This window comes from Myxocyprinus asiaticus, chromosome 18, assembly GCF_019703515.2.
Source record: "Myxocyprinus asiaticus isolate MX2 ecotype Aquarium Trade chromosome 18, UBuf_Myxa_2, whole genome shotgun sequence".
Taxonomy (NCBI): Eukaryota; Metazoa; Chordata; class Actinopteri; order Cypriniformes; family Catostomidae; genus Myxocyprinus; species Myxocyprinus asiaticus.
This window is the reverse complement of record NC_059361.1, coordinates 29947314-29963423: the sequence shown is the minus strand read 5'-3', so window position 1 is coordinate 29963423 and position 16110 is coordinate 29947314. Positions and strand designations below refer to the sequence as shown.

The 16110-nt window shown below is 37.3% G+C and overlaps 1 protein-coding gene across 1 annotated transcript; it reads right to left on the bottom strand.

The window, feature by feature from the left end:
- Positions 1 to 14789, bottom strand: LOC127455913 (traB domain-containing protein-like). Its single transcript, XM_051724093.1, has 10 exons — positions 14410 to 14789; positions 10467 to 10528; positions 9434 to 9491; positions 8594 to 8760; positions 8308 to 8448; positions 8046 to 8156; positions 7647 to 7786; positions 6816 to 6988; positions 5496 to 5592; positions 1 to 2851 (listed from the first exon to the last, which is right to left on the bottom strand). The coding sequence occupies exons 2-10, from the start codon at positions 10488 to 10490 to the stop codon at positions 2680 to 2682; spliced, it is 1083 nt and encodes a 360-aa protein (XP_051580053.1). The 5' UTR covers positions 10491 to 10528; positions 14410 to 14789; the 3' UTR covers positions 1 to 2679.
- Positions 14790 to 16110: the final 1321 nt, after the last annotated feature.

The window sequence follows — 16110 nt, the reverse complement described above, 5'->3', positions numbered from 1 at the left end:
TAGGATGTATGATCATTTTATTCCCCTTTCCATACAGTTAACAATGGTTAGAAACAATTTTATTTGTAGCAGAAAAGTTAAAGGATTTACAATAATGGTGTATCAAGTATATCTTGCCCATGCCCTTTCTCACCATATGCATTGGATCTATGATATCAAGAGTAGTACTGCATAAAGTTCACAGGAAGACTAAAGTAGAAATGCAAAGTTTTTTTAGTTTACAGGAAGACAGCAGCATTTTGAGACCAACCTTAGGGGAACAATGGGGTCATTTAGTACTTTTTTAAAACATTAGGTCAAAATCTAATCAATCCAATAAAAAGTTAAATGCAGGGGGCAGTTGCTCTACTGATATCAGTACTCGACATTATTATGCACAAGGGCCACTGACAAATACCTCAGAATGCTATTATACATTTCAAACCACCACAATATTGTGTACAGATTGTTTAAACTGGGAGTATATGACAATAAGCCATCTACATTTAAAATTCATGCCGATACATTAGACCTTTTTTCTCATTCCTTGCATAAACACACATGGTTAATATGCAAAATTTAAAACTGTTGAAACTTAATCTGAGCCTCTTCATGGTTCAAAACCGATTCCCTTTAAAACAATCTAGAGTTCTGGCAAACTAGCCACAAATTTTACACATTATTTTCACATGCAAATGAGCTTGTGATTCGCAATGTTTGTAGTGGTGAACCTGTAGCAAACGTTTGGCAACTATGGACAATTTTGTTGCAAGTTTGCCACAAAGAAAATTTGCATGTGAAAATATTAAGTGGTAAATTTGCCAAAAACTCTCGATTTTTGTCAGGGTTGGTTTCCATTAAGGGCAATGTAAAAATTAAAAAGAACAAAAGGCAGCTTTTTGGCATGACTCATTCCCCCAACACTTTTATAGTCACACAAACATTAGTATTGTGCTTAGAATGTCCATGTGACCAAGTTGACACCTCTGAAATTTATTTTCAGTCATCCTAACAGACACAATAAGCGACATATGGAAAAACAAAATCAAAATGTGAAGAACAGGTAAAGGCAGCAGTAACATCAGTTTAAGGCTTTAAGCAAACAAACAGCATAAATACCCTCCACATTCCCCCTACGTATATAAAGCATAATTCCAGAATTGGTCCATGCTAGTGATGGCTTTTCTTACTAATGGCATGTAAAATTTACATTCTTATCAAGTCGTATTTGATGGTTTCATTTGTAATTTAGGACTAACAGCTTCAGATAATGATTAATAACTGAGATAAGGTTACAATTCATAGCTGGATTTTGACTTTAAAGTATTATCAAATATTACAAAATGTACTAATATTAGGAATGACCTTTAACTTTTTTATTTGACCAATTTTGTGAATTTGAATTGTACTTCCATGAACTCAGGAGTGAAAAAAGCCATTATTAAGAAGCATTTAAATTGGAATTAACCAGAATTATTTGCTTTTGCGTTTTTGTTTAAAAAGTGAATCATTCAACAACCTCCTTTCACAACAAAACATCACATAAACAACAATGTAACTTGTCTAAATACTTGTAAAAATACTTGTTTCACTGGTTCTTAGACAGTACAGTCCAGCTATTAGCAAGATTGGTTCTTTTACCAATTATGAAGCGGAGAGGTGACATACATAAAACAGAGGACTCCAGATTTAATAGTACACATTTATTATGACTATATGGACAAAGAGAACATCAGTCTGACCAGTATTTATTACTTTTAGCCCTTTCCAGGTCATGTGATTGGAGGCACTTGATCCCTACCATGGTCAAAGTTTATGTTGGGCTTATCAGGAAACTACAAAAACCAAGCAACCACACTTTCCCATAGACCGTACAATCACACATTCAGTGAATGTAACTATGTGTGACTTGATTGATGGTTCTTAAACTGTCTGTCTGTTTCACTGATTTTGAGCTATTTTCTATTTCTTTGCAAAACAAATTCAATGAGTGAATTTTTTCAATGGGCATAACGTATATTTATCAAGTCATACTTTCAATGAAATTCTGGTTCATACTGTTCTTTGTAAATGGTCTTATGGCGCTTCCAGCGCAGTGCAGGTTTAAAACATTGGGTTGGATGCTGTTCCATTCACTTAAATCACTTGACTAAAAGGGGTGGCTTTACTATTCATTCTTAATGAACTACAGGTTTTAGCCCAGAGTATGTAGTATATTAAAATGTTAACTTAGAGGGCATAGTAATACTGGACTGCCTAACTCCACCCACTGAAAAATACACTATCAACCAATAGCTGGAGCCAACCATCGAATAATCACAGCAGAACAAAATTTATTTAGTTTAAGTTAGGTAATAACATGTCACAGAGAGGGTGTCCTGCTACAACTAATTACCTAGAGAGTCAAACTTTAAGAATGAGAAAAAGTGAAAAGGGGAAAGAAAGCATGGTCCAATTTCTTTGGCAGTAAACTCTGCATCCACAGGTACACAGAGCAGATGGACAGAGGGTTGAGAAGATGACAGAGAGCTAATCATAGGCTTCCACCCATAAAATGCAGTTCACTTCACATGGGATGGAGACTACGTCTGCCTCTAATCTTCCCTTTATCCCCCACTTCCATCCTGTAGTTAAGGCTATTGGTGTTCAGTGTGACATCCAGATCTCACTGTTGAAAAGTCTGTGCCAATTAGAGTAGGGTCAAACGGCAGGTGTTCGTATATTTTCAAACAATGATTGGACAGTGGGTAGGGAGTGTAACGCCCTGCCCACCCCCTTGCTGGCACGGAAACAGGCATAACCAAAAAGCCCCCACATGGCTCCCTTGAACACATTGCGTAATACCCGACCAAACAGAGATGGAGGAGCCACACTAAGAGAAAAGAAACACAAAGATTTTTGTCATGACTAATCTGGTACAATTAGACATCACCAGTACATGGCTAGTTGACATTTCCTGCAATGTAACACGCTATACTCCATCTTCAACTATTTTAAAAAGCATTTTGCCAATTCTTTTATTATTTTTATACATGCTGCTTTTAAGACCTCATATTGACTGTCACACTGCAGGTCCATTTAAAATTAACTTGAAGGCAAAAAGATTATTATAAATGGTGAAAAACTTAAAAGAAATGGTACACACTAGGAACTGGGAAGTGAAGCCTCGTGAAGCTCTGAAGTTTTTCACTGATTGTTACGGGAAAAGATTCAAAGCCTCGGGAGTGTCAAAACAGGGCCATCTGGGGGTTGTTTAAATTTAAAGCAGCCATAAATCCGGGTATGCAGCTCCGTTAAGGTATGCTTTAGTTGTCCGCATTGCTGATCGTTCCGCGCAGAGTGCGCATGTTGCAAATTTCGTCATCAGCACAGCCGCGCGGCCTGACTGTGCGTTACCCAGATTTTCTTGACCCACAGACGCGGTCCTCGTCTGTGCGCATTGTCGGCGCATGCGCTAGCCATTGACTGTACTAAAAGATTGTCACAAACCATAGTAGAATGCATGTGTCGAACGCATTCGTATTCGCTCAAGGTCAGAAAAGTATACTTTAGGGGGCCTGGGTAGCTCAGTGAGTAAAGACGCTGACTACCACCCCTGGAGTTTGCGAGTTCGAATCCCAGGGCGTGCTGAGTGACTCCAGCCAGGTCTCCTAAGCAACCAAATTGGCCCGGTTGCTAGGGAGGGTAGAGTCACATGGGGTAACCTCCTCGTGGTCGCCATAATGTGGTTCACACTCGGTGGGGCGCGTGGTGAGTTGTGCGGGTATGCCGCGGTGGATGGTGTGAAGCCTCCACACGCACTCTGTCTCTGCGGTAACACGCTCAACAAGCCACATGATAAGATGCGTGGGTTGACTGTCTCAGACACGGAGGCAACTGAGATTCGTCCTCCACCATCCGGATTGAATCGAGTCACTTCGCCACCATGAGGACTTAGAGTGAATTGGGAATTGGGCATTCCAAATTGGGGAGAAAAAGGGGGATAAATAAATAAAGAAAGAAAGAAAGAAAGAAAGAAAAGTATAGTTTGGAAGGCAACGCGGACAGCCTGGTCCGATCCGATCTGGAACGCGGAAAAACGAAGTATATCTGGGTCTTCATCTTAAGGCCCAGGTGTAGTTTTACTCCAGCATGCAAAAATAAAAGCATTACAGTGCTAAGTGTGTTGATTTTCACCTTCTGAAAATATAACTCATGTAATAAAGTCAATATAATTTAATGTGATAATAACAGGGACTAAAAACGCAATGTTTTTCATTTGGTTCATTCTGAGCAAAAACTGTATTTTTTCGTTCCGGTTCAGAAGTTCTGCAGCCTCCTTTCCAAAAGGTTACTGGTTAGAACAAAATAAAAGAATTGTCAATAACATTCTTTTTAAAATGATAGTACTTTGCACTAAGGGGTGGGTGAAATACCAGTTGCAGTGTGCAACACGGTCTGGAAAAACAAGCCCAAAATAAGACACCTGCCTCATCAAAATAACTGAAAATAAGCAATATATTTGTTTCCTGTGTGGTGGATTTATCAGCATAGAAATCATAACAAGCAGTTAATTAACAGTGAAGTATAATTTAGCTTACAGATCTGCTTCTGAGTCAAAACCTGGGAGCATCAAATATGTATTAATGCATCTAACAATAAATCAGTGAAGACTTGGAAACAACTGAGAAATGTACTTTTTACCTCTAATAATGTTTTCCTTGTATCTGGATAAGCCGTGCATGTATATGTAGTATTTATACATAGTTCTACAGGTCTTCATTCAGAGAATGTGACATCCACAACAGACAATTAGGCAAAGAAATGTGTGATGCAGCTATTTCCTTCAGGTTCAAAACAAATGTTAAATTTTTCGGGCAACAAGTATCCAAAACTTTACTGTGATAAACCGTTTGGTCTTTAGTTTCATGAAAAAATTATCTGAACAAAATTAACCTGTAAAAATAACCGGTTACCAGCATTTAAAAATAACCTTTTCACTCCAGAAAAATTGAAAATCTCTTTGTTCTGGTTTTCGGTTATGTTCTGATAAAATTCTGTTCAATTTTGGGTTTTGTATTAGTTCCTTGAACTGTTTTAAGGCCCTGGATAATAATAATAATATTGTACATAAATATGACTAACAGAATTGTATGAGGCAAGTATCTGGTTCTCTAAATATTTTGTAATTTTTATTCTACTTGTATGACAGGATAAATCATAATGTAATTTGAACTTAGACTTTGTAAAGTAGAGGTCTGGATTAGAACATTCCAAAATGCAAAAAGAAGCATGCATGTGACTGGATAGAAAGTGAGGCTTCGTTTTTTGCCGATCACGTGATTCTCTGAAAACAATATACGCTCGATATGGGGCTTCATTGGAAATTGTGCTGCGTACGTAACATCACTAGATACAGATACACACTGTACTTTTTTTTGTACATTTCATAAAATCTAAATCTTGATGTTGATTTAAAACAAAGTTCATGGACATGCTTTGCAATGCACTTTATAACTGTGACTGCAGATACACACCTCATGATCTCGTGAATATTGAGCTCCTTGTCCCAGTTCCTCTCAATGCCAGGGACATGACCCATCCCAACCACTCCAACCACTACAGCAGGCACTTCTGAGAAAGAGAGGAAATATGAACACGGTTTCATACTAGTGCCCGACCGATATTATCAGCCGATATTAGCCTTTCACCGATATATCGTATCGGCGTATATTTTACCGATATGCGCCGATATGAAAACTTTTTTTCAGAACATATAATGCAGAAAACAATGCATTAGAATTGGTGTCATTACGTAGTTTGTCCAGCAGAGCGCGCTCCGACTCCATTGTTTACAGAGCTGACTCTGTGCTGACAGTGGCTCTGCAGATGGGGCGGAGCTGAGCGGTGTCTGTAAGTTAACTAGTTTGTGAAATACATACTGGAAACTTATTAAACAATGACCTCATCATTTTCCCTTTTCAATATTACTAATATGAAAAGTTTCCCCTGAACTTGTATAGCAGAATACGGTGCAACACCGCTCCTTATCTGTTTATCTTGACTCGGCAGTATTAATATAGTCAGCATTTGACTGATACTAAACAGTAATACTGATGTTTATTTAGCTATTTATTTTATGTTTATTTATTCTTTGTTTAAATGGTCAGCATTTGACTGATACTAAACAGTACTGATGTTTATTTAGCTATTTATTTTATTTTTATTCTTTATTTTAATGATCAGCATTTGACTGATACTAAACAGTAATACTGATGTTTATTTAGCTATTTATTTTATTTATTCTTTATTTAAATGGTCAGCAATTGACTTATACTAAACATACAGTACTGATGTTTATTTAGCTATTTATTGTATTTTTATTTATTCTTTATTTTCTGTGTTCATTTCTAGAATTTGTTGACAATGTATAATAATAATGTCAAATATTCTTTGATAAAAAATATTTAAGAAAGCAGCCTTCTGAGTACCTTTACAAAGTCACATCGGTGCATAATCGGTACACAATCCACATAGAAAAGGTCTGTTTTCATTCCAGCTCAAAAGTTTAATATATCGGCCACCGTATCGGTAATCGGTGAACTTTCCCTCTCTAAAATTGGTATCGGTCTCAAAAATCCCATATCGGTTGGGCTCTATTTCATACAACAACAAATACCATGACTCAGTACTTTCAGACCCAGTTTTTTTTTTTTTTTTTTTTTTTTTTTGAACCATTAATAATTAATTGTTGAATTTAAGAAGTTCTTCAATTCAAATTAGCATCACTTTCATTTATTATCAGGGCATTGGATAAGATTGTGAAACTTATTGAAAAACAAGACTGCAGTACTCACTCTCAGCACTAGTAGGTGCCTCCACGAAGCGTGCTGCCTGTCTAAGTGTATGTGTGAGGTAGATGTCTCGTTCAGCAACAATAGTGCGGTGGAGGGCTGGAAACTCGCCAATCATCTCTGACATGGTCTGCTCTAGAAGATCCTTTTGTTTACACTTCTCTACATCCTCTTTACTGATAAAAGCACAAAGATACACACCACAAACAGATTCACTTTACAGCTGAATCTCATGAACCCTGTCTAGGACAGGGGTATTTCACCAAGTAATCAAATGATAAATTACCCCAATTATCATAAATGTAAAGCAAAAAAACAAACAAACAAACAAACAAAACAAAAAACGTATTGTAACGCTTTATTACAGTAATGTGAAAAAATTATGTCTTATACCATTTTGTAAAGTATTTAATACATTGTGGTAGTATTTTCAATGATAAAATAATCAAATTTGTTAAAATATTATATTTATACTGTATATACTGTACTTAAGTTTTGGGAATAACAAAACTCAAAAATAAAAAGTCTGGATGTATAATTGTAATTAGAATTTTTTCAGTCATAAAAATAATGTCACAATCCAAAACTCTTATAGCATAGGCTTAATTAGTAATAGATGCCTCTTTTTCTTTATGCAGATTTTTTTATTTTTTGGAGGGATGAAAGTAGATCTACAGTAGATGTAATGCCAAAGTGAATTTTTGTCAACATGTTTGCCATGACAGTTGAAGCTGTTATAGATTCTAAGAGACTTTGTGAAAAAAGCTCCAGGAATGTGACTGCTGTACATACTTGTCTGTAAGTGGTGTTTGTAGATATCGGGTTAGTACCTACCTGATGGGGTCAGATAGGAAGCACAGGCCCCAGGCCAGTCGAGCCTTCTGCCACAGACTCAAAGCAGCAATTGCACGTTTAAATGTTACTGGGATGGGCCGATCCCCAAGGTGAAATTTACAGAAGGGCACTTTTCCTGCCTGAGTTAGGTTAAAAAAAAAAAAAAAAACAAGAAATCCATATTGTTAATTTGTGTAGAGCACTCTTTGCTGTGACATGTATTGTAATGTCCACACATTTCATATTTAAGGTTTTGTGACCGCTTGCATTTATTGTGCTTTGATAATTGGTGACATCTGCTAAAGTCAGAAATGAGTACACAAGTTATAGAACATGTCAGGAACATGAGGACCAGAAATGAGTGTTTGAAGTAGTCAGAGCATGTGTATGCATGCTGACCTCTTTAAAGGCTTCTCTAAACTCTCCTCCGGGGGCCATGCCCAGCTGTTCTGTAATGTGAGCCGAGACCTTGAGCAGCAGTATCTGCATGAGGCCAGACATCACTCCATTCTGACACAAGAAATGAAAATGTAGAAGAAACAAGAAAATAGAGACAGTAGAGATTAGGTTACACTGATAAAATCAGAGATAAATGAATGCAAATGAGTTACAGAGGAATGTGCTTGACAATGTCAGCACTGTCTTCTCTTTCATGGCTGACCTGTTTAATGGCCTGCTGGACCTTTTCTAGGTTAATGTCTTTAGCCTCCTTTAGCAGCGTTTTCTCATCCATCTTGAGCATTGACACTCTGTATTGACACAGCTCCACCACCACCACATCTGGCTGGACTGCTCGGATCGTCTGAGGCAAATAGTGTCAAATTAAAATAGCAAACATCTAACTGATCACACAGTGGTTCTATTGGATAGTCCTTATATTGTGTTTTACATCAAACTTTGGTCATTACAACACAAAAAGAGCAGTATTTGATAAAGATAATTCTTACAGTGGCAACATCCATCTTGCTGCTATCGCTGAAGTGGGCGGTGCCAACCAGGTAGACTATGCTGCCCTCAGGTGTGGTGAGACACGTCACAGTGTCCGGCAGATCAGGCTCCGCCTGCCGTCGTTGCGCACGAACCTGCCACAATACTTCCACTGCCTCAGAGTCCGCTAAAAGAACAAAAACATTTCAGATATCCAATATCATTGCATCAGAATGTGGAGTGTGAATGGTGCTTTTGTAACATTGCTGTCCAACCATGATAGATGAGTAGCTACCTGAAAATATGTTTAGTGAGCCTATTTTAGCACTGGGAAACAGAAATGAAAATGAAAAATTTGTCCTAAACAAAACTATGTAAATATCCTTTTCTCCATATGAGCTTGTATTCAAAAGTAGGCATTACAAGTAAATGAAACAGCGATGAAATAATCTGTAATGTGATCTGCCTGGGGAAGAAGGAAATATACGAAAACATAAGTTTTGAAAATATATGGTTTGGACTTTTGTGGTGGTGTAACATTTGGAAAAAGCCACCATAAGAGACAGTTGCTGAATTTATAGTGATTTCTTTTTTTACAGTTACTTGCTTTGATTGTAGTAATGCAATTATTTTACCCCTAACTTAGCTGAACTTAACTAAGGTGGGTCACTTTGCACTGCACAAGGGGTGTGTAAACATTATACAGTACGCATATGTGAACGTCTCCTTCCCTGCAAATCAAGACTCATTTAAGGCACTGTCGTAGTCTACATAGCACCACCACTCACAAAATCAATTTGAAAAGAAACTGGGGTTCAGATAAAGACTACATTGTTAAATTTAATTAGGCAATTACTCACAGAGTCCGAGAGGAAATGAAGGTTGTGCATCATCTTCTGGTGGGCCAACAGAGTCATCCTTCAAACAAAAATGACATACATATTATAAAATTTATATGCACACATACTGACAATTTACAAAACAGGTGTAAATAAGCTCAGCATTCATTTCTAGGAAGCAGAAGTTGAGTGAATGACAACTTAAGCAGATGTGAAGCTTTGCAAAAACAAATTCCCTGTGAACACTGTGAATATTTCTTCACCGTGAGAAAAGCCCACCTAAATAAACAAAAAATCTCAAACATTATCCCACTACCCACAAGAAGGCAGCAATGAGACAATATAGTGTATGCAATGCATAAAATCATCCGTTCTGTAGCCATTTTAGGCATTTCTTCCACTTCTAAAGTAAATAAGCTCCTTTGATTTCTAAGTATATGTCCAGGGCTTTAATCAAATCCTCATTATTAGTTACTAAACAGCTTGCATAATAACAGATAAAATAATAAATTATTTTTTTAAATAATAAAAAAATCTAAATTTTCCCACCTTCCCTCCCAAATAAGTGAAAGCAAACCACCCACATGGTGTAACCGGTCCTGCTCAACCCGCTCCATACAGGATTCGAACCGGTGTCTCCAGCATGGGAGGCGGGCGCACAAACGAGGAGGAAAGGCTACAGCCTCTAGTGTCAGTCGCTAGTGCGCCTCAAGGACAGGGGAGTGAGGTTTACACATACCGCACAGCTATCACGTACCAGCTGGCTCCCGTTACACTCACCCCCCTAAACCTCACTCCAATCCGGTCACGGCACCACTGTAACTGGTCCTGTTTGACTTGCTCTGAACAGGATTCGAACCGGCGTCTCCGGCATGGGAGGTGGGCGCACTAACGAGGAGACTAAAGGCTATAGCCTCTAGCGTTAGTCGCTAGTGCGCCTCTTAAGGCCAGTGGAGTGAGGTTTACACATACCGCACAGCTATCATGTACCAGCTGGCTCCCGTTACAATGGCACAAAGCAGATATCCTGGGTTCACTCCTGCCAAATTCTTACCTCCAAGTTGTTGTCTTGTTCCATTGTCTGCTGTTCAATAAACTGACGACTTGCCTCTCTACCTGGAGAAAAGATCATATAGGAGTCAGATGCACAAACAACCCACAAAATGACTGTGAGCATTCAACAGGAACAGAGTTGAACGGCCCTATGAAAAACTGTTTAAAGCCCTATGTGAAATAGCTGACTTGCTTTACTCAACACTGAACCTAGGGCTGCCCCCGACCAAAGATTTTCCTAGTCGACTAGTGGTCGTTAGTTTAAGCCATTAGTTGACTAGTTGTTGCACATTTATGATATTAATTTAATTACTTAAATATATATATGTTGGGGGTGGTTTGAGTTCCAGGGCTGAGAAAGAATGTTATAAGTAACATTGCTAACACTGTTCTACATTACAAAGAAATACTAAACCGTAATAATGAGCCTTTAAAATATATATTTTACAAGTGCACGCACAAAGCGAATTGCAGCGACACCGGCAAAAGCGGTAATTCTGATAATGTGTCAGAAAAACCAGCAAGGAGACTGTCTGAACATTTTGTTAATTTATAGAGAGAAATGCACATTAGGGTTGTGCCGATAAGACGATGATCTCGGGGATCGACGATGGTCAGAGTGATCGTCAATAGCTGATGCCTTTGATGTCAAGATGATATTTGGCTCGTTTTCCCATTAATGTATTAAATTATTATTAGTCTATTATTATTATCAAATTAATATTACAAATAATTTGCCTGTAGACACACAGACACGCGCTTGAAGAAACACTTTATTATTTTATTAAGAGCAGATGACAGAAAAGCCGTCTATGCGCATGTATGACATGCTGTTTGTATGGAGGTGTGCATTCTCGTGGAACACGCACATGTAAAAGGTTCTCACTCTTTCTTTGTTTCTGTCTTCTGAATTTTTTTGCAAGAACAGTATCGTCTATGAGTGCTGCAAATGACCTCAGAGATCTCAGCTCAGGAGGTGTTTTGAGTTCAGTTCACTTTATTTCCACAGAGAAGTTCATTGTGAACGCAACTCTGCAGCCTATACATCTGTGATTAAAACATAAAATAATACAAAAACACGTTCACCTCGAACCATGATTTATATTTCAGTGATTATTATCATCATTATAATTATTATTTTTACATTTATAATTGTTTTTGTTTTCATTTGTGTAAGTAATTTTCCACCTGCATGTTTAGACAGATACTTGCCTTGTACTTGTAAATGGAAAGGTGGTTACTAATATATATATATATATATATATATATATAATTTTTTTGATCACTTCGTTATTTTAATTGCTGTTTCGTTTGGAGTGCAATTTTTATGTAGAAATGTATTTGATTTAAGTTTTTCATTTTTTAAATAAATACATTTAATTTTCAATGCAAAATCACTAAAGCAAGAATATTCACTGATCCCTCAGCCCGGGGGTTGCCGATGTAATTGGATATTGCGATATTTACATTTATGCGTTTGGCAGACATTTTTATCCAAAGCGACTTACAGTGCCCTGATTACAGGGACAATCCCCCTGGAGCAACCTGGAGTTAAGCGCCTTGCTCAAGGACACAATGGTGGTGGCTGTGGGGATTGAACCAACAACCTTTTGCTTACCAGTTCAGTGCTTTAGTCCAGTTTAGTAATTTATTCACACACATATGATGTATTTTCCCGGATAATGAAATACCCGACCGGCAGAGAATGGACAGATGAAGTAGATTCTTTGCCAGAGAGATGTTGCCCTTCACAACTGTTGTAAAGTCATCTTTCAAGAAGTTGAACTACACACATTTTAATTGCACTTATTTTTTTTTTCCAGTTTAATTTGAATTTTTAGTTAAAATAAAGTTCAAAGTTTAAAATCAAGGTGTCTTGCTTTATTGTGTAGACAGTGACGGATTTAGGCATAGGTGACATGGGCAGTTGCCCAGGGCGGCATCTTGCGGGGGTGGCACGAGGCACCCCCACGGGCACAACTTTGGGGGCGTGTTGAAGCGGGTTTCGCCCAGGGCGCCATACAAGCTAGAACTGCTACTGTGTGTAGGCTTCACCCTAACTCTGCCTGACAAAAATTACCCCATAGTACCACCTAGCGTCCAACCAGCGTTAATACCGGTGTTCCTCGGTTTCCTATGGAGTTTTTTTTTTTTTTCTGTAACCAACCGACCAATCAAAACTTGGTCGACCAAGACTCTTCTCATGACTAATGTTTTAGGGGGCAGCCCTAACTGAACCCAACCCAGACAATGTCTGATTAAAGGATTTAACCATTGTGCGTTCATAAAAAAAAAAGATACTCAGAGGTCCTTCAAGGACAAAAATGTCCACGTCAAATAAATGCCATAATAATATGATATATTAATATTATTTTCCACTTTCAATGAATTAATTTTTTTAACCAACATCAGTCCTGATCATAACTACCAAATATTCATTCATTTTCAGGATTTTAACCCTTTAAATGCCAGTTTGTTTATATAATGTCACAGTTGTTTTTATGAAAACAAAAAATGAATTATTTTCCATATACTAAATGCTAAGGGGAATTTCTTTTTTTGGATTATCACAGTCTGGGATACGTCAATGATTAGTAACAACATTGATTTTGATGCATTATTATTTTTTGTGCAGTGTCAGATAAAAAAAAAAAAAAAACCTCACACTAGGACCTAAGAGGACAAAAATGTCCACATCAAAAAACTGCCATAAAATATTATATATTAATATTATTTTATACTTTCACTGACTTATATTTTTTAACCAACATCAGTCCTAATCATAACTACCAAATATTCATTTATTTTCAAGATTTTAATCCTTTAAATGCCAGTTTGTTTACATAATGCCACTGTTGCTTTTTACACACACACATTTCTCAATACACACATACAAAACACACTCTGACATCCATACCAACACACCCACACAATTTTAGCTGCATCATTTATTCAATTGGCCTGCAGTGCTCTATAATACAGCAAACAGAAAATAGGAAAAAAGCATGTATTTGCTCCATAGGCTAAACATGAAAAAAACAAACAAACAAACAAAAAAATAATAATTTAAATGGTACCATTTGGTGGAACATATTAATTAAAATTTTGAAGCCAGGACTCCTGAATGAAAGCATAATATCATAGAATTCATGATATTATGCTTTAATGGCACTGGGATCAAAACTGGGTTTCAATGGGAACATTTTTGTCCTGAAGGTCCTGAGTGTAACTATTTTGTGTACACAGTGTATTATAGATGTATTTTAGGAACGGAGGATGAAATACCAAAATTCCCCCCAAAATACACACCTTTGGCTAAATTTATGTCGTTGACATTAACACAGCCAAAATGATCGAAAAACCAAAAATGAAAAAGACAAAAATGTCCCGAAGGTCGCACAAGGGTTAAAACTTTTCAGACTTCTTTAGTTAGGTATGGCTGTGTGAAGTGAGTTATCATAAGAACAGGCTCGATTATCTGCCTGCCATCTTGACTTATGCGACTAGACCACGTATACTTTTCATAACTACTGTGATTCCAGCATATCAGGTTTGCTTAAAGGTTAGTCTGTTAGTCTTAAACTTAACTCTTTGAAGTCACACTATAAAGCAGTTTTGCACTGACATCACAACAGATCTAATCCTACAGAAGTCAGACATTAAAGGTGGCGCCCTGCTGTCATCAGACCACCTGGCTAGCATATCAAACTCAATTTAGACATCTTGCCGCATTTAATTTTCAAAACAACTTTTGTAAACAGTCAACATTCGGAAAAAACCTTAATCAGTGCAATTTCGTGCACATTCTAAATTAAAATCCTAACGGTCGCAGAATTTTTAACTGACAATTCTGACACCAGCCGCAGTCTGCGGGACTAGCTGCAATCTCAGCCGCCACTCCACAATATATATATATATATATATATATAAAACACCACTCTTACATTTGATTTGGTAGATAGCTTTTCCACTCTTCCCACCAGTTTAACCCACCGGACCAGTTCGGACTGTCAGTTGCAAGAGAGGTATGATTCTTGAAGGTAGGTCGGCTACAGGCTAACTGCGCACACTCACATGCAGCTGTTAGCTGATGCTATGCTAACATAAGCCAATATCCTTTAAAAACTTAGCAAAACCGACGAAGGCTAAGTTATTTTGGGCTGGTTCTCCGATCAGTCTTTGTCACGACTGTAACGTTGCATGTTTTATGCTAGATAGGTTTAAAGAACACGAAAAAAAACCACCTAGACTTCAGTTTGGATGCTAGCCTCGAAAACAAATGAAATGATTAAAGTTAGAGGAGCAGTCAGCTGCTTACATGAAGTGAATCTGTAGTTTCCGCCCCATAGAGACAATGCTCTCTGGGTAACGTAGTTTATTAAGGAGAGGAACGCGTCTACTTCTGGTACCTGAGGCAGATTTATATATATATATATATATATATATATATATATATATATATATATATATATATATATATATATATATATATATATATTTGTAACCCACGTGTTCTTTTGAAATCGACTTGACTGTCTTTATGTTTTCAGGCCCCAGAGAAGTAAGTAAAAGTAATAGTAATTTCGAAAAATAAGTATCTGAGCTGATCGAAACTTATTTGACTGTCATTGTTGCTTTAACCCTCAGCAGTGTGTAGCCTATGCTAATCACAAAATGATAGCATGTTATCAAGTCGAAATTTTGTTTATAATCAGTAAACATACGATTAGCCACATTCAAAAGTATCAACCTGACAATTCAATGTGAACTTGACCTTTTTTGTGACATTAAAAAAGCTTTGGGACCCCAAACAAATCATTAGGGTTATTATCATGTTTAAATCAGGTTGTGTTGCTTAAAGGAATTGTTGAAAAGTCTTTCTAGCAAGAAAGTACACTGTCGGCCATCTTTGGAACGCTCTCGGGAAGCTATTTCCAGTCATGAAAGATCAGCCTCTATCTATTTGAATAGGGAAAGATCGAAATCTCAAAAACTGTTGGTCAAGATTACGATAAAAGAACATATTTCAAATTAGCAGTAAATTCTGACAACACTAGAATCATAAATTGTGCTTCTTTAACTCAGATTACGCTAAAAAAAAATCTTTTTTAATCCTGGCTTGTATAACTAATGCGCATGCACGTTCTCGAGTTGATTGACAGGCGATGTCTGATCTAAAAGTTAACTGGCTCTTTTACCTTTAAGGCGAGACTTCCTTTCTACATCCATTGGGCATTCCAATTTCTCACATTCATTTTAATAGAAGTGGCTCGTCTCTGCTGAATAATCTCTGATGTACACAAAAAAATGAAAATTCTCTCATCATTTACTCACCCTCATGCCATCACAGATGTTTATTACTTTCTTTCTTCTGCAGCGATCCAATCGATTTTGGGTGAGAATAGACCAAAATGTAACTAATTTTTCACTGTACATCTTGTCATTGCAGTCTCTAGGCACGATCATGATTTCAAGCTCAATTACACTTCCTAGTGCTTGACACATGCCAGAGTTCTAGATGTGCTAGGAAATGTAATCAGGATTAAAATCATGATCACCAAGGAGACTGCTGATGTCAAGGTTTATAGTGAAAATTTAATTGCATTTTGGTCTGTTCTCACCCAAAACCGATTGGATCTTAAGAT

What these genes read in the sequence shown, in the direction of transcription:
- LOC127455913 (XM_051724093.1), bottom strand. Translation starts at nt 10,490, where the DNA reads ATGGAACAAGACAACAACTTGGAG. An exon ending in GCAAGATGGATGTTGCCACT is followed by an intron (nt 8,449 to 8,593) that starts GTAAGAATTATC and finishes TATTTGCCTCAG; the next exon opens with ACGATCCGAGCAGTCCAGCC. An exon ending in AATATTCACGAGATCATGAG is followed by an intron (nt 2,852 to 5,495) that starts GTGTGTATCTGC and finishes CTTTTCTCTTAG; the next exon opens with TGTGGCTCCTCCATCTCTGT.